General features: G+C 44.7%; 3 protein-coding genes across 6 annotated transcripts; 2 read left to right on the forward strand and 1 right to left on the reverse strand.

Moving 5' to 3' along the window:
• The first annotated feature begins 275 nt into the window (after positions 1 to 275).
• On the forward strand, positions 276 to 2,942 carry vwa2 (von Willebrand factor A domain containing 2). Its single transcript, XM_088285247.1, is given in 9 exon segments — positions 276 to 287; positions 401 to 531; positions 608 to 663; positions 737 to 841; positions 1,118 to 1,435; positions 1,438 to 1,689; positions 1,807 to 2,358; positions 2,484 to 2,606; positions 2,794 to 2,942. Coding segments are annotated over 9 exon segments (1,698 nt in total).
• A 312-nt stretch (positions 2,943 to 3,254) lies between these two features.
• On the reverse strand, positions 3,255 to 24,234 carry afap1l2 (actin filament associated protein 1 like 2). 4 transcript variants are annotated; one of them, XM_088285316.1, is made up of 20 exons: positions 24,042 to 24,234; positions 15,782 to 15,910; positions 13,524 to 13,589; positions 12,869 to 12,960; positions 8,690 to 8,801; positions 8,414 to 8,491; positions 8,123 to 8,337; positions 7,722 to 7,901; positions 7,491 to 7,577; positions 7,339 to 7,420; positions 7,159 to 7,263; positions 6,810 to 7,021; positions 5,899 to 6,044; positions 5,716 to 5,827; positions 5,381 to 5,599; positions 5,039 to 5,303; positions 4,531 to 4,704; positions 4,174 to 4,361; positions 3,933 to 4,106; positions 3,255 to 3,771 (listed from the first exon to the last, which is right to left on the reverse strand). In XM_088285316.1, exons 1-20 carry the CDS (start codon positions 24,055 to 24,057, stop codon positions 3,745 to 3,747), a joined length of 2,679 nt encoding a protein of 892 aa, XP_088141442.1. In that variant the 5' UTR covers positions 24,058 to 24,234; the 3' UTR covers positions 3,255 to 3,744. The 4 variants fall into 4 exon arrangements, with proteins under 4 accessions (XP_088141442.1, XP_088141441.1, XP_088141443.1 ...); XM_088285315.1 differs by having other exon boundaries at positions 5,381 to 5,626; XM_088285317.1 differs by lacking the exon at positions 8,414 to 8,491 and having other exon boundaries at positions 5,381 to 5,626.
• Positions 10,912 to 12,650, forward strand: LOC148317625 (kelch repeat and BTB domain-containing protein 13). Its single transcript, XM_088285320.1, has one exon. The coding sequence runs from the start codon at positions 10,912 to 10,914 to the stop codon at positions 12,412 to 12,414; it is 1,503 nt and encodes a 500-aa protein (XP_088141446.1). The 3' UTR covers positions 12,415 to 12,650.
• Positions 24,235 to 24,482: the final 248 nt, after the last annotated feature.

Consider the following 24,482-nt stretch of genomic DNA (forward strand, 5'->3'; position numbering starts at 1 on the left):
CATTAATAAACCATATTTCACTTCAATGTTCATGTTAGAATGCTGTTTATTCTGTTTTTTAATAGTTGCAGATCTTTACTAAGTGCGCGCGCCGTTCTGCCATGGCTTCCTTTTGTTTACGCCCTTATCACCCGTTAAGGTGGTCTCTTTGTGTTCTACATAAACGTTTACTCACGGCAAGTCTGTCTAGTGTAGTGTGTTATTTCAAAGTACTTGACAGAATTGCAACTCGAAGTCACTTGCCATATATGAGAATGAATCACAGAATATTTGTCATGACATCCAAGGTAAGAACATGAAAGGGGAGGTACAAGTACTGAGGTTTACTTGGTATGTAGTCTATCTCAGCGGTTTCTGGCCCACTTTGCTTTAAAAACTCCCCCATATCACCTCCTGTCTTCTTCCCAAAGGTTGCCAGGTGGAGGTGTTCCCCTGTGAAAGAAAGACATTGGAGACAATAAAGGAGCTGCGTGGGAATTTCATGTGCTGGAAGGGGTATTACCCCAGCACATCTCTCTGTCCGTACTACCGGCAAGTAAACATGGACACAAAGCACTGAGAAGCGGTTGTTATTTGTTAATCTGTTGAATGCATTTGTGTGAGGCAGATACAAGAAGGCCTACAAGACGCATACGAGCATCTGCCATCGGACCCTTTGTGCTGGTAGAGTTGCCATTCTTTCTGTTTTCTGCTCAACTTTTTGCTTTTTATTGAGTCTTGCTGTATCTTCATCCAGACCCCTGCGACTCACAGCCATGTCTGAACGGAGGGACGTGCGTCTCCGGTCAAGAAGAGTACACGTGTGTGTGTCCGCCAGGCTACGGAGGAGACCCTCGTTGCGGTCTGTACACTGAGACACGACATGGTCAAAACGTTTTGAGACACACTCAGAAAATCAATCATCACTACTGACAGTAATAAGGAGAAGAGGATGGAAGGGAAAAAATATTTCGAAATACACAAAAAATGCGACAGAAAATGGATTGTTTTTAATTTTTTAATAAATACTGTAATTCACATTATTGTATGCTTAATTGGCATGAAAGTAAAAACAAGTGTGAGATCCCGTGGTGTGATGGCCGTGTGTCCCAAGTATATTTATGCTGTCCCTCCTCAGCTCCAGCTTCATCGCTGGATTGTTCAGTGGATCTTCTATTCCTGTTGGAGGGTTCCGCCACACTCACCTTGGAAGGCTTCCGGCACCTCAAATCCTTTTTGAAGCGCTTTCTGCCGACGGTGTTTGGCTCCAACACACCCAGCAAAGTAGGCCTGGCCGTGTTTGGCGGAGAGACTCGGGTAGAAGCTCAGGTGGGGAAGTTCAAAGGCGACCTGAAGGGTCTACTTAAGGCCGTGGACGCTCTGGAACCTGTCGGTGGGCCGACCAAAACTGGGCGAGCACTGCGATACGTCACCCGCAACGGCTTTGTGAACACGCCGGCGTCAGCGATGACCTTCCACGAGTGGTGGTGCTGCTGACCGGCACGCCCTCCATGGACCAGGTGTTGGAGCCGTCAACGTATGCTCGGGACATGGAGCTCTTCCTCTTCGCGATGGGACCGGACCGATTGAAAGGACAACTGGATAACATCACGGGGAACCCTCAAAGGACCCTCACCTACGCCTCTCCTGAAAGGCTCACCGCCAAGATTCCTGAACTGAAGGCTAAGATCTGCAGTGTGGATACACAAGGTGGAGCTCTGCTTAATTATGTTTCCCAAAAAACACTTTTTATGATTTCCATTAAATAATTCTGGCAATGGGGGCACATCAAGCAAAGTTTTTTTTTTTCCCTCTTCTCCCGCTTAGGTTGTCTGGGTCAAGCGGTGGATCTGGTGTTTGCAATAGATGCCTCTGGTGGCGTTGGGCATCGCAACTTTGCTACCGTGCGCGACTTTGTGCGCAGCCTCACCGTCCAGTTCGACATCAATCGCGACGTGGCCCAAGTAGCACTGGTGACCTACGGCCGCAAAGCCACCACCGTCTTCAACCCGGACGCCCACGAGACGGGTTACGCCATCCTCAAGGCGGTGACCCAGGCCAGCTAAATTGGCGGTGTGGCGTCGACCGGCACTGCCTTGCTCCACATCCACTCCGACGTCCTCACTGCGGCCAACGGAGCGCGGCCCGGCGTCCACAAGGCCGTGGTGCTGGTGACCGACAGCTCGGGTGGTGACGATGCTTTGGTTCCGGCTTGGAAGTTACGCGAGGACGGAGTGTTCCTGTTTGTCATCGGCGCCGGGGACGTGCAGAGAGACAGCCTGCTGCGGGTTGCCGGCTCGGAGGAACACATGATCTCGGTGCCGTTTTACGAGGACCTCAAGTACTTTGAGGATGTGGGAGTGCAGATGTTGTGCTCAGGTGAGAAGACGTCTGGTAAAAAAATTTAGAGGTAAAATAGCCTTTGTAGTAATTTTGTTGAAATTAAAGCGATTGTGGTCCCTCTGTATGCCATTCTAACATTGGCTAAATTATCTTTTTAACAGAGGTGAAAAAGCCAATTGACCTTTGCAAGCCCAACCCTTGCATGAACGATGGCGTGTGCGTTCTTTCCGGAGGAAGTTTTCGCTGTCAGTGTCGAGGCTTCGAAGGACCTCACTGTGAAATACGTCAGTGAACTTGATTCATGATTTGATTAATGGTTAATTGCTTACTTGTTGTAATTAACACTTTGTGTTGACCCTAACCTTCATTATTTGGAAGACAAGAAATGGATGGGGGTGACGTGTTTTCCATCAAAACTATTTTGCTAATATGAACTATCTTGAATCTTACGCGTTGTTTGTGTGCTTGTAGAAATCAGCAGGTCTTCACCTCGAGGAGATTTTCGCAGACCTGCTAGTCTGACGAAGAACAGCGAAAGGCAGAAGAACCACCGGGAGTTCCTTCACCACAACAAACTGCACCGCAGGAGAAACACCGCCTTACGCACACACACCTACTAAAAACGCAAACAAATTCACATCATGGACGTTTATAGATCAACAATATAAGTCAATCGTTTTAGTGTCTTTGTTCAGGCTTATTTGATTATGTGGCTAATATTGAAAATGTGTATTTCTGTCAATTGTTTGCAGAACGTTGCGAGTAAAATGAACTGAATCTGAAGTTTGCAGCCACTGTGTTTTCTAAAATCAGTTTTCTGTCAGCTATCTTATTTGCTTTTTAAGTAAATTTAATTCATCACGTCCAGAAAATGTTGGGCTCAATGTAATACTTGGAGAAAAAAATGACTCTGGCAACATTGTTGTCAGTATGTATTTATTTGAATAAAAAGTGCCTTTTTAGCTAGCAATACAGACCCCCGAAAAACAAAAAAAGGCTGATTAAAATGGTGTGCATATATTTACATTTAGCTCCCAGCATAAATGTTGATCCGGGCTACAAGCTCCAGGAGGACTCGTAGCCAATTAAAAGACAGTCAGTGGTTTCAAACTTGAGACGCTTTTCAGTGTACAAGAGCAATTAGTCAACTGGCCAGAATGTTACCACATTTAAATGCCTCCCTCCGCTTTGAGCACGACAAGTCTTTGAAAGTATCCAGTGGTTCCGGAGAGGCTGACCTTTTTAGCACCCCTCTGATGCGGTACCGATTGTATTGGTCAACAGTGAATGGCCTCTTCTGTGCAGGAATGGGAAGAACACCTTGACTAACTTTAATCTGGACTGTACCACTTTGTGGATACCGTTTAGGGACGGCCGCACGGGCTTAAACGGGTTGTCCTCGAAAGACGTTGGGTCTCTTCTTTAAGTGGTGGACTTCCTTTCCCACTCCTGTAACGAGAAAGCTGGATTGAATGAAATATATTTTGGGGAGCAACCAACCAACTTCTTTCAATATATACAATAAGTCTTCAACTATTGTTAGTGAACCATGATTGTATTGTATTTTTTATTTAATACACAGAAACTTGAGTTGTGTCAGCAGGCCTCACTTTGGCTTTCTGCAGCACTTTGCCTTTGGTGGCCATGATGGACGCGGGTCTGTTCTTTAGTGCGGTGGCTGAATTGACAGGAGATGCTGGGTCTGCACCGGTGGGACTGTTGGATGCTTGGCAGGAAGATGGCGATGAGGCAATTTGGGGAGCAGGCGGAGTCACTGTTTTTGTCTGAGGATCGGCAACAAAATGTAAGTCAATCATACTTTTTGAGTTCTTTGGGTTCACGGCGGCTGACCGTTGTTGCGTCCTGGAGGTTGCAGTCCAGTGTGGTCCCCAATGTGAAGGGCCCGGCCTCCACCTTCTTTAGGCTTTCCTTCACTTCCACCAGCTGCAACTCCACCTCCACACGCCGATGCTCAGCTTCCCGACTGGCCTCATCGATCTGCTTCAGCCGAGCTTCCAGTGAGCTCTGCTGCTTGGCATCTAAAACCAACATGAATCGCTTCATAAACCACTATACCAAATTAATAATTTTTGGAGAAAAAGTTGCAAAACTTTTTTAATTTTCAGAAAAGTTCAAACGTGAGATTAGTCATTTTTCTTCAAGAGGGAAAAATTTTCTTATTTTATTCTGAAAATAATTGTGATTTACCTTGACAAGCGCTGAGGTCCTCTTTGGTTTCCCTCCGTTCTTTTTTCAGGCTGGCCAGGCTGCTTCTGACCTCCTCGCGCTCTCTCTCCAGTCGCTCGCGCTCGTTGCTGTAGCGCAACAAGTCCGCCTCTGTACGTTTTTTGCCCAGCTTCCCCTCAACGGCATTGGGGCAGCCTGGAAATCAACATCCGACCCAAAAGTCAGCCTGGATGGCTAGGTATGCATGCACAAGAATTTTGTTGACATCTTTTTAGAATTTATTTAATATTTTCTTTCTGGATTATTATTAATTTGTACATTTAATGAATGAGATTTTGTTGCTCTTTAGTTTTTAATTGTTTTATCAATAGGTTTTTAGAGAAAGACATTTTGATTGGTGTTCCTCATGTGACCTCTTGTAGGAGAGGCAGCTGACCACTGGAGGGAGCCAAACACATGCTATTTTTCTGTATACACTTTTGGGTTAAAGGTGTGAGTGGTATGTCCACCCCCTTTTGATACCGCTCACCTGTGCTAAACGCTTTAGGTCGGAGCAGTGGAGGACTGAGGGGAAACGCAGCGGTTGTTTGAAGAGTCGAAGCTTTCGGGACCACCAAGGAACTCAACATCCTCTTAGGGGGCTCTTGGCTTTGCGGCAAGGTCTTGGAATTTGGTGGTGTTTGTTGCTGTGTCTGACTGACGGGAGTTGTGGAGTGCTCTTCCTCGGCTCTCGCAGAACTCGACTCATTTAAAGTAGATGTTGCATCCGATTCTGACGGGTTATTTGCACTGACCTGGAAATAGCAGCAGAGTTACTTCAGATACTTTGAATATCAAACTGAAGAAAAGCTACTTCCATGTATAGTGTCACCTCTTTTAGACTCAAGGGGTCCTTCTGTTCCTCTACGGGTTCAGGGGATTCTCCTGATGTTTCTTGTTCGTTTAATTCCTTTGCGACACCTGCAACTGTATGCAAGAAAGACCGCACAGGTACCAGGTCGAGGTACACTCTGTTGTCGCGGTCCTCATCTTGAGCTACTGGGCTCTCTGCAGATGTTTCTTTATGTTCTTCAATGTCCTTTTCTTCACTCTGTGGGAAATGGCAAGACACAATATCCTAAAAAAAAACCCGGCAAGCAAGCCTTACAATATGAATTTTTGACCTTTAACCCCAGTTCCTTATTTGTCCCAACAATTCTTTTGTACCTCTGGATCAGCTATTGACGCTACGTCGTCATACAGCTCATCTGAGTTCTGAAGGGCGGAGGGCAGGGTGTCGATGTAGGTGTTAGGCTCAGAGTAGCGCCTCTGCATCAAGCTGGAGCCACAAATAAAACATTTGAAGTCTTTTATTTTTTTTTACTGCTAAAACATTTTTCATTGACTTACTATAATGACGTCTTTGCAGCATTGACGATGCTGGTGATCCTCTCGGCATTGACGTAGTCGTACGTTAGCTCCTCCGGGTCTGTCTTGCTCCCGGTCTGGGACAGCAAGAGTCCTAGCCAGTGGCCCATGACCGCCGACGTTTTGGCCTGGAAAACACACGAGTTGGTCAAAACCAACTCCCTTCTGGACTTGTAAAAGTTTTGGTCTGGACTTGGTCCGGACTCCTTATAGTTGGACTCCTCTATTTTTTTTTTCTTGCCGTGGGCTGAACTTTAATCAGGTATGACTTGTGTTCCCCAAAATGTGTATTTAGGTGTGGCCCGTTAAACCAAAGAATTTTATTTTATTTTTTCAAACAGTTCCTGAAAGAACCGCTCCATGTCTGTATCGTCCAATGGGATTTATGGCGAAGGCCTTTGAGAAGGCTCGAAAATGAGACATTAAATACCGTTGTTGCTCAAATATGCGGCCCGGGAGAAACTGGAGGGCTTTTTCCATTACCAAATCCCAGGACATCTCCACCCTCTACCAGATGCACACACACAACACATGGACCACCCTCGCTCCAGTGAGGACAATGTTTACTTCATGTAACCGTGCACCCGTTGTCTGACAAAAATGCTGACAAGTTATTTTTTTTTTCCTTTTCACTCCAGACGTTTTTCTTCGTCTTGGATGAGTTGTTTTCAGAGCAAGTGAGCCTACCTCTCGTATGACGTAGTTGCTCATCTGGGTCAAATATACATCCAAGACCTACGTCAGGTTATATATTATCAGGAGCACCCGCCGTGACCCAGCCCAGCAACCTTCACTTCCGCTAAATCTTTTTTTTTTTTTTTAAATGATGTCCTGCTAACCACAAGGTCATGTGCTCCTATTCTACAGAAATGCAGTTTCCGGGTGCTAAATACCTCCAGGGTCGCAAGCTGCGTGCCGCTCATGTCGATCCGGAAGGAGTAGAGGTGCTCCGGGCTGGGGTCTGGCGAAATCTGGCAGCCTTCCAACTTCACGGCAGGTTGGCTGACTTTGCTCTTGTTCTTGTCCTGGTAAAACCACAACTGACCGTTCTTGATGAGGCACCAGCACGTTCGCCACTGGCTGTTCACCAAAACGTTGAGGTAGCCTGAGGAAGGATGTTGGCATATTAAACGTAATTGACTATCAAAGCATCTTCAAAAGTTTTCCAAATTGAACGACTGAATTAGACATTTTAAGACTGAAGAATGAATTTAGACTTTTTAATGTTTGCACGAAACTCACCCGAAGTTACAACGCATTTCTCGGCGCTCTCCGACAACGACACTTTTTTCTTTCCGATGTTCATCAGGTTGCTGAACTTCAAACCTGCGTTGTATTTTTTCTTCACTAGGAAACAAAAAGTTGACAAGGACGCTCAGCAGCAGAACATGACGCTGTTTCAATTTTGGTGCGGAAACTTACCATCTTTCTCGGGAGTCTCAGCGTGACTATCCGTGCTGCTGCCGCTTTCCGAAGCCACCGAGTGTCGCTCGCCTACCTCCCCCTGTCAGAAATGACCGCATTTAAGAGTGATGGTGAGGGATAAATCGACCAACTTCAGATTTCATTTTGACCTTAGTGCAAATGAGCCTTGGAGAGTCGGAGGCGGGATGCTGCAAGTCGCCGTTTTCAGTCGGCTTGGGACTGATCTCCTGGATCACCTATTGAGCACGCAACAGCATGTCACGACAGTCAGTTTAAGAAAATCTTTCCCTAAAATACCGCATTCTCAATCTTGGCACGCTGAGAGTGTCGTTGCAGAGAGTCACAACGCTGTTCTACGTGAAGCAAAAGCAAAGGATGACCTTGAGCCACTGCTCCGTCTGCTCCTTGCTCTGCAGCCCCAGCACGATGGCCTCCCCTCCCACGGGGACGATCTTCAGCTTGTGCTCCTTCCTCTTGAGCTGCTTCTCCTTGTAGGTAACGCTGCAGCCCAGCAGGCTCACGTCCAACAGAGGCGTCTGCTCCTTGGAGCTCTTGTAGCACTGAAAGCGGCAAGGAGGACATCAATGGGTGCTGTGTGCATTTTTTTTTTTTGCACACATTTGGCTTGATTCACTAAATTAAATTTCATCCAAATAATCAGTGTACAAGTATTGAATCAATAGTGATTTTTTTGGTGAGTTTTACAAATCTTGATTCTCATTCAAACAAGCAGTCGTGAAAAAAAAAAAAAAAGCTATTTTGTCTGCGTTGAATTATTCACCATTAAACGGTGGTCTTTGATGACACACAGTTGCTTGCCCCACTGGCCTAGCCACTTTTTCCTCCACAGGAAGGCACAAATGCGAGCGTCTTTCATGAGCTCGATGGACGCCTCGGCCGACGGCCACTGGTGCTGCGCTGACAGCGACTTTCCTCTGGGCAGCACTTCCTCCTCGTCGTAGGACTCGTACGAGCTGCTGACCGCCTCGCCGTCGTCTGCGAAGTAAGCGTGACACTGCAATGACCACAATGCGATGGGTGCAGCAAGTGGGGACGACAGACCGGTAGCTACCGCGGGTGATAGCAGCATAGACAACGCTGTCAGAGCTCGCCACTCGCAGCCAACGCCTCAAGAGGAGGCTTTGCAGGTCTGCACGAGAGCCACAGGCAGCAGAAGAGAAGAAGGAAAAAAGTGACAGACTGAGAATATTCCAGGCATCGGCCTCAACATTAGAGAAACCTGCAAAATTTAAAAGGTAGCCAACCTTGCGACTTCGTTGGGAAATTTGACCTGAGGCGACGAGGAAAGAATAGCATCACGCAGAGTATTATTGAGGCCACTTCTTACCATTGACGGTTTCCTCATAAGGCTGAGCCTCCTCATAGTAACTCTCGGAGGCTTCCGAGCTGGTCGGCGCCTGGATGACGGGGAGGGGAAACGGTTCCCGAGTCACAGAGCCCTATTAGATTAAAAAAAAACAAAAAAAAAACTTGTTTTTTTTAGTTTGCATGAAGCATAGCCATGCATATCCCAAAATTGTTACATTTTTGTCGTTGACAACTGTAATATTTTCTTATGCATTACTGCAATCTCTTTGTCAAAAAATGTCAACTTCATCAATAGTGAAAGAATTTTTGACGCTTGTTACATTCTCCAAAGACAAAATGTGTCAAAACATCTCGATTCGTCAAAATAAGTCCTTGTTACCCCTTTAATGGGATCCAATGACATGACTGAAAACACGTCGAAAGATGAATTAGAAGTGCTTTCATGTGGGATCTCCTAGATGAAAGGCGTTTCAACTATTCCGCCGAGCACTGAAACAAATCAGGTCACTGCGGTCCGACTGTAGCAAGGCGAACTCTGCCAAATTCTGTGAGTTGAATTAAGAAACATTTTCTTTCTGCTGCTGCTAAAACGTCTCATCTTTAATCTTCCACTTTCTCAGGATCTCTCCGAAAGGCACTCAAATTCCCCAGCAAGATCACAGAAATGCGAAATGGAACAGATGAGCAGAGGCGCTACCAATTACATACAAAGCAAGCCCCGAGGGGAGGTAAGTAGGAAGGTTCTACAAAGTTAATGATCCAAATCCATTTTAATGTGATAACTAATCATTTAAAAAAAATAATATTTTCCTGTCAATAAGACGTTGAAACAAGGCACTTAAGAGGCTAACAAAACGATTACAGCCCAGTGGCACATTTATTTCATTCCATGACCTCGCCCCCAACTTGCTCAAAATTCTCCTCCTGATCATGATCTTTACTCAAAAGCTGTGCTGGTCTCAAATCCAGAGTGACGCGGCGCTGTCATATGCTTGTGTGTTCATTGTGTAAATGCTTGAATTTAATTCCTGAATAATCTGTTGACTAAGAACTCATCCTCTTTTACTGTACCTTCAAACCGGAGCCTTTAACATCAAAGTATTTGACCTGACAGGAACTTAAGCTATCTGGTGGGTTTGTTTCTACTGTAAATCACACAGGAGTTGCAACATCTGTTATTAATTAAAACAAAGCATTCCAAGGCAGCAGCAGCAGCAGTCGCCTGTCACGCCCACCTTATCACTCTACTCCAAGAAGGAGGAAAAAATAAAATCTAATGCGCACATTGACACTGAAAATGGAAAGGTGCGTTTTGTACTCCTTTCACTTCAGCACTCTCTTTTCCTTTTCATTTGAGAGCCTCAGTCACTCGATCCGGCAAAAGTAACAAAAGCAAGCAACGGGGGGGACTAATCGGGGTGTGGTGGAGGGTTGAGGAAAAATACGAAAAGGCAGAGGAACATGGAAAATCCCTGGTTCCCATGCCAAGAATCTGCTGCAGCAAAAACAGTCTGTATCTGGGAGCGTGTAGTGGAAGAAGTCTTTTTTTTTCTAACTTCGTTTTCAAGTCAAATTAAATTAAATATTCTCACTGGCTGATAAAGGTTTGCTCGAGGTCATGGATGGAATTCATGTTTGTAAATGTTGCTTTACAATTTAGTGGTTGTACCTTGACTTTTAATTTCTACCATTTTGCTGTCTCTTAGTCACTCAATTTTTGTCTCCAGAAAATTGACAGCGCGTATTTGGAAAGAAAGATAAAAACCCCAAAATAATCCTTCTATCTAGAGCTTCTTGGCACTTGATTGTCTCTGAATTTGAAAATGTCGTTTGTTTTTTTTTTTTTAATTATCTCGTGGTAAATTTATGTTTGAAATAAGCAGTTTTATAACAACCTTTTAAACTTCCAAATTTGACATTTGCGTTTATAGAAGGGAGCGTTCAACTCATATGACCATGAACCTTTGAGTTCAACACCAAATGCCAGCCAATCAGACTAGATTTCTGTTGCTCACCAGTTGCCGGCAGCCCACTGCGGACGTCTGCTTTCATTTCCCCAGCTTGTTGCTTCCAAAGCGGCACCATTTCTATCTATAGAGCAACTCTATTTTCAGAGCATGCAGCCTCGGCGCAATGGAACTCTTCAAACGTTTGTTTACCAGTCACATGTTGCGGATAAATGGGTAAATGTCTGTGGCACATTTTCCGTTGTGGGAAACAAAGAGGCGCATTTGAGAGATCATGGACATGCCTGAGGGCCTGGGATCCATTCAAGAGAAGAATGCGACCCTTGATCCGGTGCAGAGAGAGACCGGTCGAGTGAGGGTGAAGGTGGAAGAGAGCTGGTTCATTGTGGAGCGGGCCTTCTTAGCCCGGCACAGCAACTACTTCCGGGCGCTCTTTCAGTCTGGCATGCTAGAAAGTAAGCAAGAGGAGCTGCAACTTAAAGGAGGGGTGCATGCGCGAGGTTTTCTCATCGCTCTCGCTGTCTGTAAGGGGGAGATTCCGAGCCTCGGCGACCCGGATGAGCTGATAGATGCCGTGGAGTGTGCCGCTTTCCTGCAGGTGCCACGTTTGAGTCGACATCTTTGCGATATTGTCGATTCGGATAACTGCCTTTTGCTTTACCATGCCGCCTACACTTTTGGGGTGGAGGAACTCTTCCACAGCGCCGCCGTGTTCCTTCGTGATACCTTCGACGACCTGAGGGAAACGGCAGAGGCAACCCTCCCTCAACATCTGCTGCGGTATTCTCAGTCCTTGTCCCCGGCGTCGTACATCGCAATTGGTACCCACTCGCCTTCCATGGAGCTGCTCCACGACGCCTACCGGGTTGTGTGCTACCTCGATGAGAAAGAAGGACAGTGGAAGCATCTGACCCACCTCCCGACCCGCTGCAGTACTTCTATGTGTGGCGTGGCCGTGCTGGACAACCGCCTGTACGTTGTCGGGGGAGTTTATGGTTATGGAAAAGACACCGTTGATGCGGCTTACTGCTTTGATCCCGAATCCGGGGTTTGGACGGCTCTTCCGGGACCCCAGAGACCCAGATATGACTTCACCTTACTGGGGCACGAGGGGCGACTTTACGCCGTCGGAGGCGAGTTCCAGAAAAAGTACATCGCCACAGCCGAGTGTTTTGACCCTCTTGCGGAAAAGTGGACTTTTATACAGCAGGCACCGAGGCCTGTGGCGTCGGCGGCTTGCGCCGTTGCGAGGCGTCGGATGTTTGTTTGCTTCTGGAAGCCCCCTGATACCACTGACATTTATGAGTACGTCGCGCTTGATGACGAGTGGAAACTCACCACCACCATGATCCGACCTCAGAGTTACGGCCACTGCATGGTAGCCCACAGGGACAACTTGTACGTCATGCGCAACGGGCCCTGCGATGACTTTCTACGCTGTCTCATGGACTGCTATAATATCACCACAGCCCAGTGGACAGCCATGCCGGGGCATTACATCAACAGCAAGGGGGCGCTGTTCACCGCCATGATAAGGGGCGACTCTGCGTTCACGGTGAAACACAGGCTGACGCTCGAGTATGCCATCAGCGGCAATGAATGGAAGCCCCGAAGGCAGATGAAGGGTTTTCCAAAGAGCGGCTCACTCTGGACGTGTTTATTGAGGCTTCCCAAGACTGGACCGGTAACGCCGCAGATGGATGCACAGGGGGAGGAAAGGGAAATGCCTTTGAAAGACGGAATGGAGCGATCGGTAGATGATATGCTGGAGTTCTAACGAGTTTTTTGGGGGGGATACGAGTCCTTGAATCATTGGCACACCTCTAAATAATTTTTGCACCATTTCAACTTTTCAACATTCGATCCTCGGCCGCTGTGACCTTGTTGAATTGTCCTTCAACAAGATATAGCCTGACCATATTTTTTTTTCATTTATTTGTGCGCTGGTCCACTTAATTCAACACCTGTTGGCCCCGAGACCCCCAATTTGACAACGACCAGGATTTTTCTCATTTCCGCGTGTATGCGTCCAATTCTGGAGCTTCGGATACATTTCATGTCCTCAAGCTAGAGACCTTTAGATTTTTTGCAATATAACCTTTGGCAATTTTAATAAATGTTCTCAGTGTAGCAAAATTTTTTTTTAATCCTTTCATCCAAAGTAGTCCCTATTTTTTGCTTTATTTTATTATTTAAATGAAACTATTTGACATGATGGACGAGTCACTTACTGCTCTGGGGGGTGGCAGATTTGGAAGGCTCTTCTGCGGCACAGGTGCATGTTTGGATCCTTTTCCGTTGACTAGGACATTTGGTCTGTCATCTAGAAGGTACAAGTAGCATGTGAGTGAAGAGAAATAAGAACTCGCACTCCGTTTTGAATTAAAAACTCGGCAACCTCTGTTGCTGCCGTGTTGAGCTTGTCTAAGTGGGTCAAACGTTCCAGTGGACATGAGTTATTGCACCTCACGCTCGACGGGATGGAATTCAAGTGAAAAGCAGACACGAGCTACGGTCACAGACAACCCGAATCTTAGCCACCCTGACCCCACCCCAGCACCATTTCCTGTCTGTTTCTTCATAGCTCCTCGCCATCTGTAGCTGCCTTGTTTTGTTTGGACTACAAGAAAGAATTTAGTTTGAGACGATTTCGCCCCCCCCCCCCCTGCTGTTCTTGACTTTTGTTTCAGAAAGACGGTTGCAATGGAGTCGTGAGATTTGAGTCCTGTTAATTCATTGATCCAGGATGGGATGGCGACACAGTGTTTCTCTGACATGATGTACACTTTTAAACCACAGGGCTGTGAGGGAAAAAAACAGAAAAGGACGAGAAGCAAAACTATTGTTTTTGGGAGGGCTTACCATAAAACAATTTAAAACGTTTACCTTTCTCCTGCTTTTCCTTGCTACCGACGACGACTTTATTCATGTAGATGTACTCCTCATCCGCACCTGTGGAGGCCACAGAAAGACCGAAAGAGCTCAAATTAAAATTGCGATTTAATATTAAGTTAATTTTCAATATTTATTTAATTTAATTGTAATTAAAAATAGTAACTTATGACATTAATTCCAATATTTTAATCAATTTAATTAAAAGTCCATCTGCAAATCGATACCACAAAAATTGCCCATGCGTTTTTCCTTAGAACAAGTTCATCCTAACCCTGCTCCTAAAATCTTAGCGTTTTATAAATTGGTTGCATGGTTGCGGAGTAATTACAGCTTAGGAGGATACGGCTTTGACAATGTCCCGTAAACAGTTCTCAGGAAAAACAAAGTGTGCGGCTGATGGTCACCATAACCTTGCAGAAGAGAAGCTTTCCTAATTCCTAATTTTTGCTGAACAAGGTGGCACCATCAAAGGCAGCTTTGGGTATTTGACTCCTTTGAAATTGATATCTTGGGCGGAAAGTAAGCAAAAAAAAAAAAGGAAAGAAAGAAAATAGAGAATTTCTGCCTGTGTTTGGAGAGGTGACGTGCTATTTATAAACTGCTGCTCAAAGGAAGTGAGCGTCCCCAGTGGATAAATGCGGCTTTGGAATAATCATACAGCAAAGAGCCAGGAGAGGAAGTGCGGAGGAACAAATCCAAGACCTGAACATGGAAAGGGAAGACTGTTCCTGTGTATCGGTGTCACAGAACGAGGGGGGACTCGCTGTGACTTTTTCAACTCAAAATTTGTCGTGAAGCTCAGGAGACATTACAGTCGAGTTTTTATTGAGCCCTCAGAGGCCCATGCTAGATTTACGTTTGATGCATGATGGGATTTTTATAAGCGTTCCCCTGAGGTTCTATTTGCTTTTAGAGTTACGAAAAAAAAAAAAAAGCCAACTAAAAGGCCGCTTAGACACTGACCATCTGAGCCTTCTTGTTTTTTTTTTTTTTTCTTGAAGAATCCGAGACTTTGTGCTCATTTACACACACACATTTTTAAAATTAAGTAATTTATTTGTATTATTTCTTTGTCCATGTCTAATATTAACTGCATCGCTGTTGGCGCCATCTTGTGTGTAGTTTAGTTTAGGTGCTAAACTACGACGTTGACATGAGGCTAGGAGCTTGATTTAGTTAGGTCATGACCTTGTCTAGTAAAAAACAAGTGCTTTGCCACCACCTTGTGGCGAGTATAAGCATTTGCAACCTCTTTTGGGTGGGCGTCTACTTTTTTTTTTTTTTTTTAATTATTATTAAAAGGCATAACCTGGTGAGTGACGTGGGCGTCAGCGAATGAGATTGTCGAGTTGCCTGACTGTTAACACTCAGGCCTGCCGCTCGGTTAGCCGCGTGCCTTTTAAACTGGCTTCATAAGTTTTCCTCCTTATGTAACGTGCGGTCGCCGACTTTATTTCCCACAAATTCACAAAATGTTGTGATTCAGCTCTTGGCTATCTGACAATCCCCTGCTCAGTTATTTTGCTATCTGCCTAACCACCGTATAATTATTACACTCTCGCGGGCCCTCACCATCAGATACACTTGTGCTGACTGAAGCCCTGTTTGCAAAATTATCCCGGCATTTATTTGAAGTACATTTGTAGGACACAACAGCCAAATGGAATATATCTCACTCCATCACAAGGGTAATACTTGTTTGTTTTCCTTGTTCATGGCTCTGACACTTAAAACATGAAACTGCTGGTGGGCTGATGTAATTTATGGTGGCTGGAAGACTGTTTCCGTGCGAATTTTTGGGGTGTATTGTTTAAGCGTGCTCTCACGAGAGTTGACAAACGAAATGAAATTGTAGTCAAGAGGCCTGTTTTCTTGAAGTACAGAATGCCCACAAAATCTTGACAACTCTAAACTATCTAGACAGAGATATATATTTATTTATTTATTTTAATTAAGCTTGACCCGCAAAATTTTAATGCCAATTTGATCATTTAAAAACGTATTTATTTATTTATTTTATTAAACTGCAGTGTGAATTCTGCCTAGCAACATTCTGTAACTGCAATCATGACTTTGAAAAACCTAAAAAAAAAAAAACTTGAATGATGCAGTTTTTTTTTTTTTTTGGGGGGGGGGGGGGGGGGGGGTTTAGGACTTGTTCTGCCTAGCAACAAGCCTCAGCCCCAAACGTGACCCTGGATAAGCTTCCTAAGAATGCATGAAAATGTCCCAGAGTTGTTTACCCGTACCGTTGGACGCCGTGTAGGACTGGAGTAGGTCGGAGAGCAATCCTTTGTGGATGGTGGCGTTCCCACTCAGGGTCTCTTTGTCTAGGATGAGCAGGAAGTGGTGGAGCTCCATGAGGAGCTGGTCCAGCACTGCGAGCACAGACAGAACAAAGATGCTCAACAAGAAGGAAAAGAAACTAGCATGGGAGGATTTGTCTGTTAGCGCTCGGACTTCACGCCAGCATTTCGCATGGGAGAGAGCAACTTTTCAGCCTTGACGTGCCTCCCACGCACGTCCGTCGGGGTCAGGCCGCGTGGGGAGCTCTTTGTGTGTGTCTGTGGGCCTCGTGAAAAGCATCCAGAGGCCCTCAGTGTGGGAGCGACGATGAAAGACGTTCTTAAGGGAGAAGGTGGCGGTCTGCGTTACTTTTAGTATAAAAGCCTACCAAATCTTCATAAACATTTCATTCTCGCTCGATTTAATGCGCGTCTCCTTGACCATTAAGGCTCCGGAGTGACTACTTGAAAAGTCCAAAGTAAAAGAAAACAGTGAGGAGCGAGAGAGAGTTGCGACATCCTGAAATAAAACAACTCTGCGGTCATCCGGGCGCTCCGCTTCCAAAGCACAACCTCAAAAGACGCTCTCTCTTCAAAGTGTCACTCTCCTCTAATGGCTCTTCCGCCTCACGCCGACCGCTAACCGAGCCTTCAAAGTGAGAAAACGGGAAGATGCTTTTGCAACACAAGGTGTCAAATGAAATGCTGAGCTTTACATGTTGCAGATGACGAGAACCCCCCACCCCAAAACCCAAAGCAGCTGGGGTGTTTTTAATGACTTCTGCTCACGCTGGGTCAACTTCGGCTGTGGGGCCCTGTGAGAGGAGCAAAATCCTGCATGAGCCGTTCACAAAAAGGAAAGCACGACATTGCTCGAACTGAAGACGAAACGAAAGCTTTGTCGTCCTTTCAATTTGATTCCAGCGGTGGGCTTGCGGGCTACTTTCTTTAATCCAGCCCACCACACAGTTACATTTTTTTTCCGGTCCTGTAATGCAGTGAACCGAACTTGGAGGAGGAGATGAATTTAGTCAAGCCATAGCCTTGTCCAATAGAAAAATAAGTGCTTTGCTGCCATCTTGTGGCGCCCAGAGCTGGGCAGTCCGTCCCCAGGAGTGGAAGGGTCCAGCCCACTGGCCCAGCCGCGCACCCATTTTTGGGGGCGGGGGGTGCAGAGGGACAAATTTTAAAAAAGGCTTTGATTAACAAAGGCCGGAGGTTGATTTTAGTCCGGCCCACGAATGATGAACTTTTACAATTTTTATGAATGAGGTCAGATAGCGGGGGACTGACCGCCAAAAAAGGGTCAAGTACCCAGCTCTGGTGGCATCTATAGTCAACAACAATCCTTTTAAGGTGTGCGTCGATTACAGATTTGCAGATTTTGGCTATTTGCAGCAAAGCTCGATGACTAAATCCGACTCTTGCTTGCTTTCACGTTGCTCTGCTCCCACTTGTTTGTTTGCAGACTTTGACTCGGATGAACTTGTGGGTGCAGGGGGGCCCTGGGAAACGGAGTCAGCTGACAGGACACGGCGCTCTGTAGTCAGCGTTCTCCGCTTTGGCTGGACGCCTGCCCCGCTCGCCCCTCCGCATGTAAATTTGACGGTGAAAAGTGGTAAACAGGAAGTGGAAAAATGCGATCAATTGAGGTTTTCGAATATCTCAAGCGTGCACCACGCGGGGGATTTATCTGACTGGCGCCTGAGGTTGCGCTTCCTGTTTTGGTTCATTAACAGCCTTCAATAAACAACCTCAAACGAAAGTCACCCACTGTTGATTTGGACGATTAATTATTCTGTTAATAAATACAAAACAGTTTTTGAACTTGGTTAACTTTTTTTTATGACCCCCCCCCCCGACCCCCCAAAAAATATATAAATAAATCCACTACCTCCTCAAGTTGGAAAATATCGAGCTTTCACATTCAAACAAAAGTAGGAAAACCTGTTATTTTTTTCCGTTTGTTTGATTCACATCCACATTGAAAAAATAAAACTGTTGCCCACAAAAACAGAATCTGTTTTACGTGTTGCTTGGCAGAAGTCATTAGGAATAACCCCCAATTGCCTCACAATAAAAGAATTGAGTTTTCGAGTTTTAAATCATGGCTCATTTGATTCCCTCGATGTTCTAAGAACATTCTAAAATTTTAGGGACGTTTTTTTTGTTCTGGAACGGATTAATGGCATTTAAATTCATTTCAATTGGGAAAGTCGGCTTGAGATACAAACAAAAAAAATAATTAAGTGTTGCAGGACAATTGGATTCAGGCTGACCAATTTTTCAATTAAGTCACTCATTGCTCTGTATTATATAAAACAGAGGAAGCTTAATAATTTTGCTGTAAAGGCTTGAAAGTCGTGTTGTCGCTAATTGAATTATTTTCATCACTCTTTAGAGTGTCTCAAATAAATCACATTGAGCGTAATTTATGGGCAAAACATCTTTCTCGGTGATGCAATGTTTTTGCGGTTTGTCAACTTGTATGCGATTTGAATTAAGTAGCAAAACGCGAGTGGGGGCGCCGTTCAAGTCAGCGCCGTGATGCAATCAAGTCCGCCGACATGTAAGATGTTTCGGCGAGGCGCTTTTGCTGCTTTTCGGACACTTCCAAAACGTCGTCTGGGGATGAATCACACTCGTATTTTGGGATGCGGCGCGCACATGTGGAAAATAGCAGCAGATGTGCTCACACGGCTCTTTTCACATCTGGCCTTGCCACACCGCCTCTTTTCTTTTTTTAAATCCCCTCCTCAGAATGGCTGTTTTCATTTATCAGCTTGGCCTTTCACTTGAATTTTGGCGGAAATTGTACAATGCAATGGATGTACTGGAACACTTAGTGAGATTTTGTTATTGTTTCAAAATGCTCAGGATTTTGGTCAAGTATTTGGAGAATAGTAACAGATGGATGGATAAAATTTTATTTTATTTTATTTATATTTTTTATTTCATTAATAAGACTATTTGTATTTTTTCATAGCTTGTATTTTTTCGTGCCTGCTGCCCTCTTCCTTGTCCACCGATCGGCTCCCTCCAGCAACTTGCATCTTGATCATGTGTGCCTCGTTGTCTTGTCATTTTGTTTGGATTTAGGTCCCTGCTTTCTTTGAGTCGCAAGTCACGTCGTTTTTGCTGCAAGTCACGTTTCCATGTCAGGTTTCCTGTTTTGGTGAGTCTTTTTGTGCTGATCTTTTTTTTTTTTTAAACTTTCCCAGAATATTTTGAGTTCAGTGTGTCTTGTTTGCCCTTTGCGTCAATATATTTCTCTTCTCCAGCTTCCCCACACCAAACCCTCAAAGATGATTTTGCATCTCTTACTTTGGAAAGTAACCCCCAAAGGGAAGTGAGTACAAGCGGTAGAAGTGAAACACGACACTTGTCTTGTTTGGGTGTTTTGCCATCAATTTGCCACTTTCGATAATGTCCAAAAAGAAGAAGAAGTTTCTCGTTGATATTTGAGTCACGCTGGTGACCCGAAGGCGACTTGCTTCTTGTTTGTTCCTGTCTGGCTTGAAAAGCGGGCTTGATGGAGGCCTTTGGTGGAAAGTTAAACACTCGTTTGACCTCCATTGTTTGTTGGCAAAAGACACTGCTCTGTCCTCTGTCTGTGGCACACTGCGGACATGCAGAAATGTATCCGGAATTTGTGCAGATTTCAGTTATGTTAAAAAATGGATTTCATTCTTTTCAAAAATAGCGGTATATTCGAACGAATTTTGACGCTTCATCTTCTTGAATGCTCCTCACACCTCTCTCATGTGCGCATAAATTTCAGTCCATGCATGAAATCTGTCACGTTTGACAAGGCCCGACTGCTCTAAAAACACCCAACCCACACGTGCTCATAACATATACTCGTAATAATAATCAGTATTTGTAGGGGCGTGGCGTCATAATGGAACAGAATAATCTCCATCTGTGTCAAATGAACATCTTCAGCAAGCAAGACATGGTGATTACAATAAGCCGCAAGTCAAAAGTAGCATATAAATCTTCTCGCATGAGCAAATAATAGTAACATTGTAATTCCAGTGTACTTGTTCCAAATCACGTCGCTCCAAACTCAGCTTGTATCCCGCAGTTTTTTCTCTCTCTCTCTCTCACATGCTCTCTCTCTCACATGCTCTCTCTCTCTCTCTCTCACATGCTCTCTCTCTCTCTCTCTCTCACATGCTCTCTCTCGCAGGCTCTCTCACATGCTCTCTCTCGCAGGCTCTCTCTAAAACAATATTCCAAAATTGTCACCTGATGCATCACATTCATTCTAATATTGGACACTTCATTAGGTACACCTGCATCAAATTAAAACCACAATGTTTTCTGCCGTGGCTTTAGTTTGAAGGAAATATTAGTTATCTATTCTATTTTTAAAATAAATCATAATACATTGAAAACTCAAAAAGTTGTTGACGACAATAATAAGACTTTTGCATTTTATTTGGCCTTAGTGAGTGAGTGAGAGCGACCAGTGGTGGCCCACAATAACCCTAGTAGAGGAAATGTGACATTCGGACATGCAAGGCACTCGATGTTACTTTCTTCAGGCAACAAATTGTGTGTTCAACTGTGCAGCATTTTGCCCTAGTGGTTAGCATGTCTGACTCGCAGTTCTGAGGTTTGGTGTTCAAATCTGGAATTTTCATCTTCTCGCCGTGTTAAGTAGTCCTTCTGTGTGTGAATTGTTGACGGGTTTTTAAAGGGTTAACAGAACGGCCCCTTTACATTCCTTTTAGACTGGAAGCAGCCTCCAAATAAAAACTAGCAACGTGCCCCCTCCGATATTTATAAAAGCCCCCTTACTCACTTAGCACCAAGTTAATGAGTGGCCGGCAGGGCCTGCAGGGCGCAAGTGCTCGAACGCGCATGCTGCTTTTCTCCACTGAACGCCTTCAAAAGAATACCCGATGAGAAACAACACAACGCGCGTCTGATGTTGGGACTTCTGTAGCCTGTAAACTGGCAGGAGTGCGTTCTCGTGGGCCCGCAGGAGGCCCCCCTCCCTCCCCACCGCCCGCCGCCAGGTAGTGGGAAGACGCTCTTCCTTTTCATCATTTTTATAGGCCGCGCCAGCTTCCTTAAATTACCTGTGCCCCCCACCCCCCCCCCCACAAGCACCCCGTTGAGGCGTTGACATACTTTAAAGCGAGGCTTAATACCGTGGCCTACTTCGCTAAGCTTTCTTACTGTCACATGGAAGTTTTAAGTCTGTAGAATTCAAGCTTGAAGAAAGTCCCGTAAGTTACTGTGGCGAAAAGTGAAGCAAGTCAAGTTGAGTCCACACGAAATGTCAAGCAAATTGAGTCAAGTCATTACTTGAGTTCGGCAAGTTCTCCGTGATACAATCGTGTTCGGTCACAACGAATGATCGCTCTTGTGGCGCTCTGCACTCATGATCGGGTTCAAAACCAGTAACTGTGTTGTCTATTATGGTTGTGCCTTGAGTTACAAGTTTTTTCCATGACCGTGCTTGTAACTTAAAACATTTGTATTTCAAAATCATCTTTTTCCAGTGATTGGAAATGCCATTAATTAGTTACAGCTTCTCCATAAACAGATTTTTTTGTCTGTCTTTTTTTTTAAAATGAGGAAGCGGCACTCAAGAACTATATAAACATTTATAGTGATACATAATTAAAAATAATATAAATAATTATTCAATTATTTTTATTTATTTATTTTTTTCACACAGGGTGTAATTGTCTTTGTTTTGTTAAATTGGTCAGTAGGACTCTTGATGGCAACTGTTTAGCATGTCAGTGGCATTTTCCAATATGTTGGCATTAATACAATAAGTAATGATATTGAATAATTAATAAGTCATTTAAATATACATGTAAATAAACAAATGTATCTATATGTAAATCCATATGCATATATGACCATGTATGTTCTGGCCCATCATTTTAAAACTCAAATGTGACCGCTTGTACAGCCGTTTACGTTGTTATCCTGCTCTGTATTAAATGTAAAATAGCTATTTTGAAAATTGTCGTGGAAACAGTGCCATCTGCTGGATGCGATCAGCCTCGGCCCTCATCAAAAGGCTTTTGGAACAAGGTAGCAAAAATAATTATTCCCATGCACTGAGCATCGTATGCTGAGTTAATTCCTGCTCGTCCTGAAACAACATCCGTGTTGCAGGTGGACGTGTGAGCAGCTGAGCTCCTTTCTCCTCCTCCTCTTCACTGATACCTGCAGCTTTGAAAAGCAACTCACGATCTGCCGTTCCAAACAATGCCGGGCCTTGTCATCCCACCACCTGCCGCCGCCTCCCACCCTCCCGTCGGAATGTTTTCCAGGTTTCCCCGGCCGTGCCCAATTAACCCCCCCCCCCACCCCTCGCCCTTTCTGTACCGATTGCCTGCTGCTCTAGCGGCGATCCGATTTGGCTTCCTCCAAAAAAAACTCCTGTGTTCATTTTCGGCCGTTATTTCATGACACAAGTCAAAGTGCACTTTTGTTTTCCTGCCCTTCACATGACCTCGCCTCACTTGTTTCGCTCGACTGCCAGTGCAGCAAACGATGCCATTTGCGTCAATCGTGACACGTGCATCCAATGGCGTTGATGGCAAACTTCTTGTAGGGCATCAGTCATACAGTACTTCTGCTGACGAATGCTTTTTGACTTTGAATAATATTCAGTAAAAAAAAAAAAAGTGTTGGCCCGCCGTGCAATTCTACTGAGGAACCGTTCTGAAAAGCCTCTGAATGCTCATATTAGATAATCCAATTTCCCTCGGAGGACTGAATCCCCCATTAATGAAATGACATGAAAGACATGAAAAAAACATGAAGAATTTGGCATCTTCCAACACTGCTCCATTGACACACACACACACACACACACACAGAGCGAGTGGGAGTAAACACAGACGAAGCAGCAGCCACACTTGATTCTTTCAAAGCGGCCTGCTTCCAGTCCCGTTTGACTGCTGGACATTGTTCTCCACAAATAAAGGGCGATAAGGCAAACCAGTGCATCAATCAAAAAACAACTCCCCCACCCGAAAATGTCTCGGCCATCATGTCCCCTGTGTCGATTTTGACTTTCCATCGCTCGTAACATCCTGGCAGAGTTGCGCTAAGACCAGTAGGGAAGTAAAGTGCAGCATAAAAAGCGGCGGGCGGCCTTGCTCATCCCAAATGGACAAATAATAAGCACAGGAATGTGTGGAATTCATCGAGAAGAATCTCAACGCTATTGGAATTGATCGGTGCAAACAATTTTACGGGACTTTTACTTTAGAAATGACTTTGAAAAAACTGTCAACGTGCGCAAGTGACAAGTTCTCAAAAAGTAAGAGATAACCTCTACTTTTTTCAACTTAAACACACAAATTCTATTTGATCCCTCAGACTCTTTTTGTTTGTAATTTTTTATTTTTATCTTTTCTTTATGGTATTGTGGTCGTTTCTTATCAATACAAAGCAGTGTTTATTGAATTTCTGCATGGGTGTCATACTCAAAGCCCGCAGGCAGATCTCGCCCACCACATCATTTTATGCGGTCTACTTAAGTAAATAAAATGTTTGTGAGTCTTACTAAATGGATTTAGATGAGGTTAAAAATATATATATATATATATATTCATTTCAACGAGCTTTACACTGTTACTTAAGATAAATGTGACATAAAGCTTGCTGCTATTTTCCATGATTTCTGATTTTACTGTCAGTATTTTTGAATCATATGATATATAATAATATTTAATAATAAAATGCAAGGATTTTACTCAACGCCAGCAATACTCTTTATTCTCTGCGAAACACGATTCATATAAGTGCCGCACTGAGAAGCTAGAAAAGGAGCAGAGCCTATATTTACAATATATTCATATGTCTTATACTGCCCCCAGGCGGCCAAAGTGCGCACACCACAATAAGCAGCCCACTGTGCATTGAAGGAGAAAGTGGCAACAATTGTTGATTTTATTTTAATATTGCTGTATTATTATATTAAGTATAATTGTGTGGAGTGCCGTTTTTTTTTTTCACATGGAAAAAATTTTTGGTCGTCAAGTAATGAATTAAACTTTGATCCCCAAGCACCACAGCACAAGATTCTCACGGTCTTTATTTGCCTCAGTGGAAAACCGTAACCGCCATGTGGCCTGCGCCCAAAGTCTGTTTGACACCTCAGCCTAAATGCATGAGGTGAGCGACCGCATCCATCGACTGCATGAGAAACTTCATCAAACTCCCTCACCCTGCCGCTTACCTTTGTGCTTGTCCATTCCCTCTTTTCCCGAGGTGACCCGCTGCACTCATACAAGCCGACGATCCCAAAAGTTTTCCGACAAGAGTGATGGCCCCTCAAGCAGCCGCCAAGGAGCATCTGGCGTTCTCCGGCCCCGGAAAACACTCGACTGGCTCGCGTAGCGGCAGCCCGCTCTCCACGTCCTCTCCCACTCTGTGCAATGTGGTGAGTGCCGCACCCCCCCCCCCCCGCCCGCCCCCCCTCTCCCTGCTCACTCCTCCTCCTCCCTGCCTGCAGCATCCGCACACACATGCACACACCACTCGGAAACTCCCCTTTAGAGTTAAAGTCCAAGTATGTCTCACGAGAAAATAAAGATGAGCTTGACTTAGTACTCGGGCTTGCATGTATGCAGACCGTTTTTTCGATGAATTAAAAAAAAAAAAAAAAAAGTCTACACAC

The sequence above is a fragment of the Idiotropiscis lumnitzeri genome, chromosome 20, assembly GCF_059441095.1.
Source record: "Idiotropiscis lumnitzeri isolate Australia: NSW breed Sydney's pygmy pipehorse chromosome 20, RoL_Ilum_1.0, whole genome shotgun sequence".
In the NCBI taxonomy this organism is placed as follows: domain Eukaryota; kingdom Metazoa; phylum Chordata; class Actinopteri; order Syngnathiformes; family Syngnathidae; genus Idiotropiscis; species Idiotropiscis lumnitzeri.

Excerpts from the sequence above, each read along its gene's own strand:
- LOC148317625 (XM_088285320.1), top strand. The coding sequence starts at position 10,912 with ATGGACATGCCTGAGGGCCTGGGATCCATTCAAGAGAAGAATGCGACC.
- afap1l2 (XM_088285315.1), bottom strand. Across the intron at positions 12,961-13,523 it reads CAAGGAAAAGCAGGAGAAAG|ATGACAGACCAAATGTCCTA; the intron begins GTAAACGTTTTA and ends TGTACCTTCTAG. Across the intron at positions 3,772-3,932 it reads AAGTGCTGCAGAAAGCCAAA|GAGTGGGAAAGGAAGTCCAC; the intron begins GTGAGGCCTGCT and ends TTCTCGTTACAG.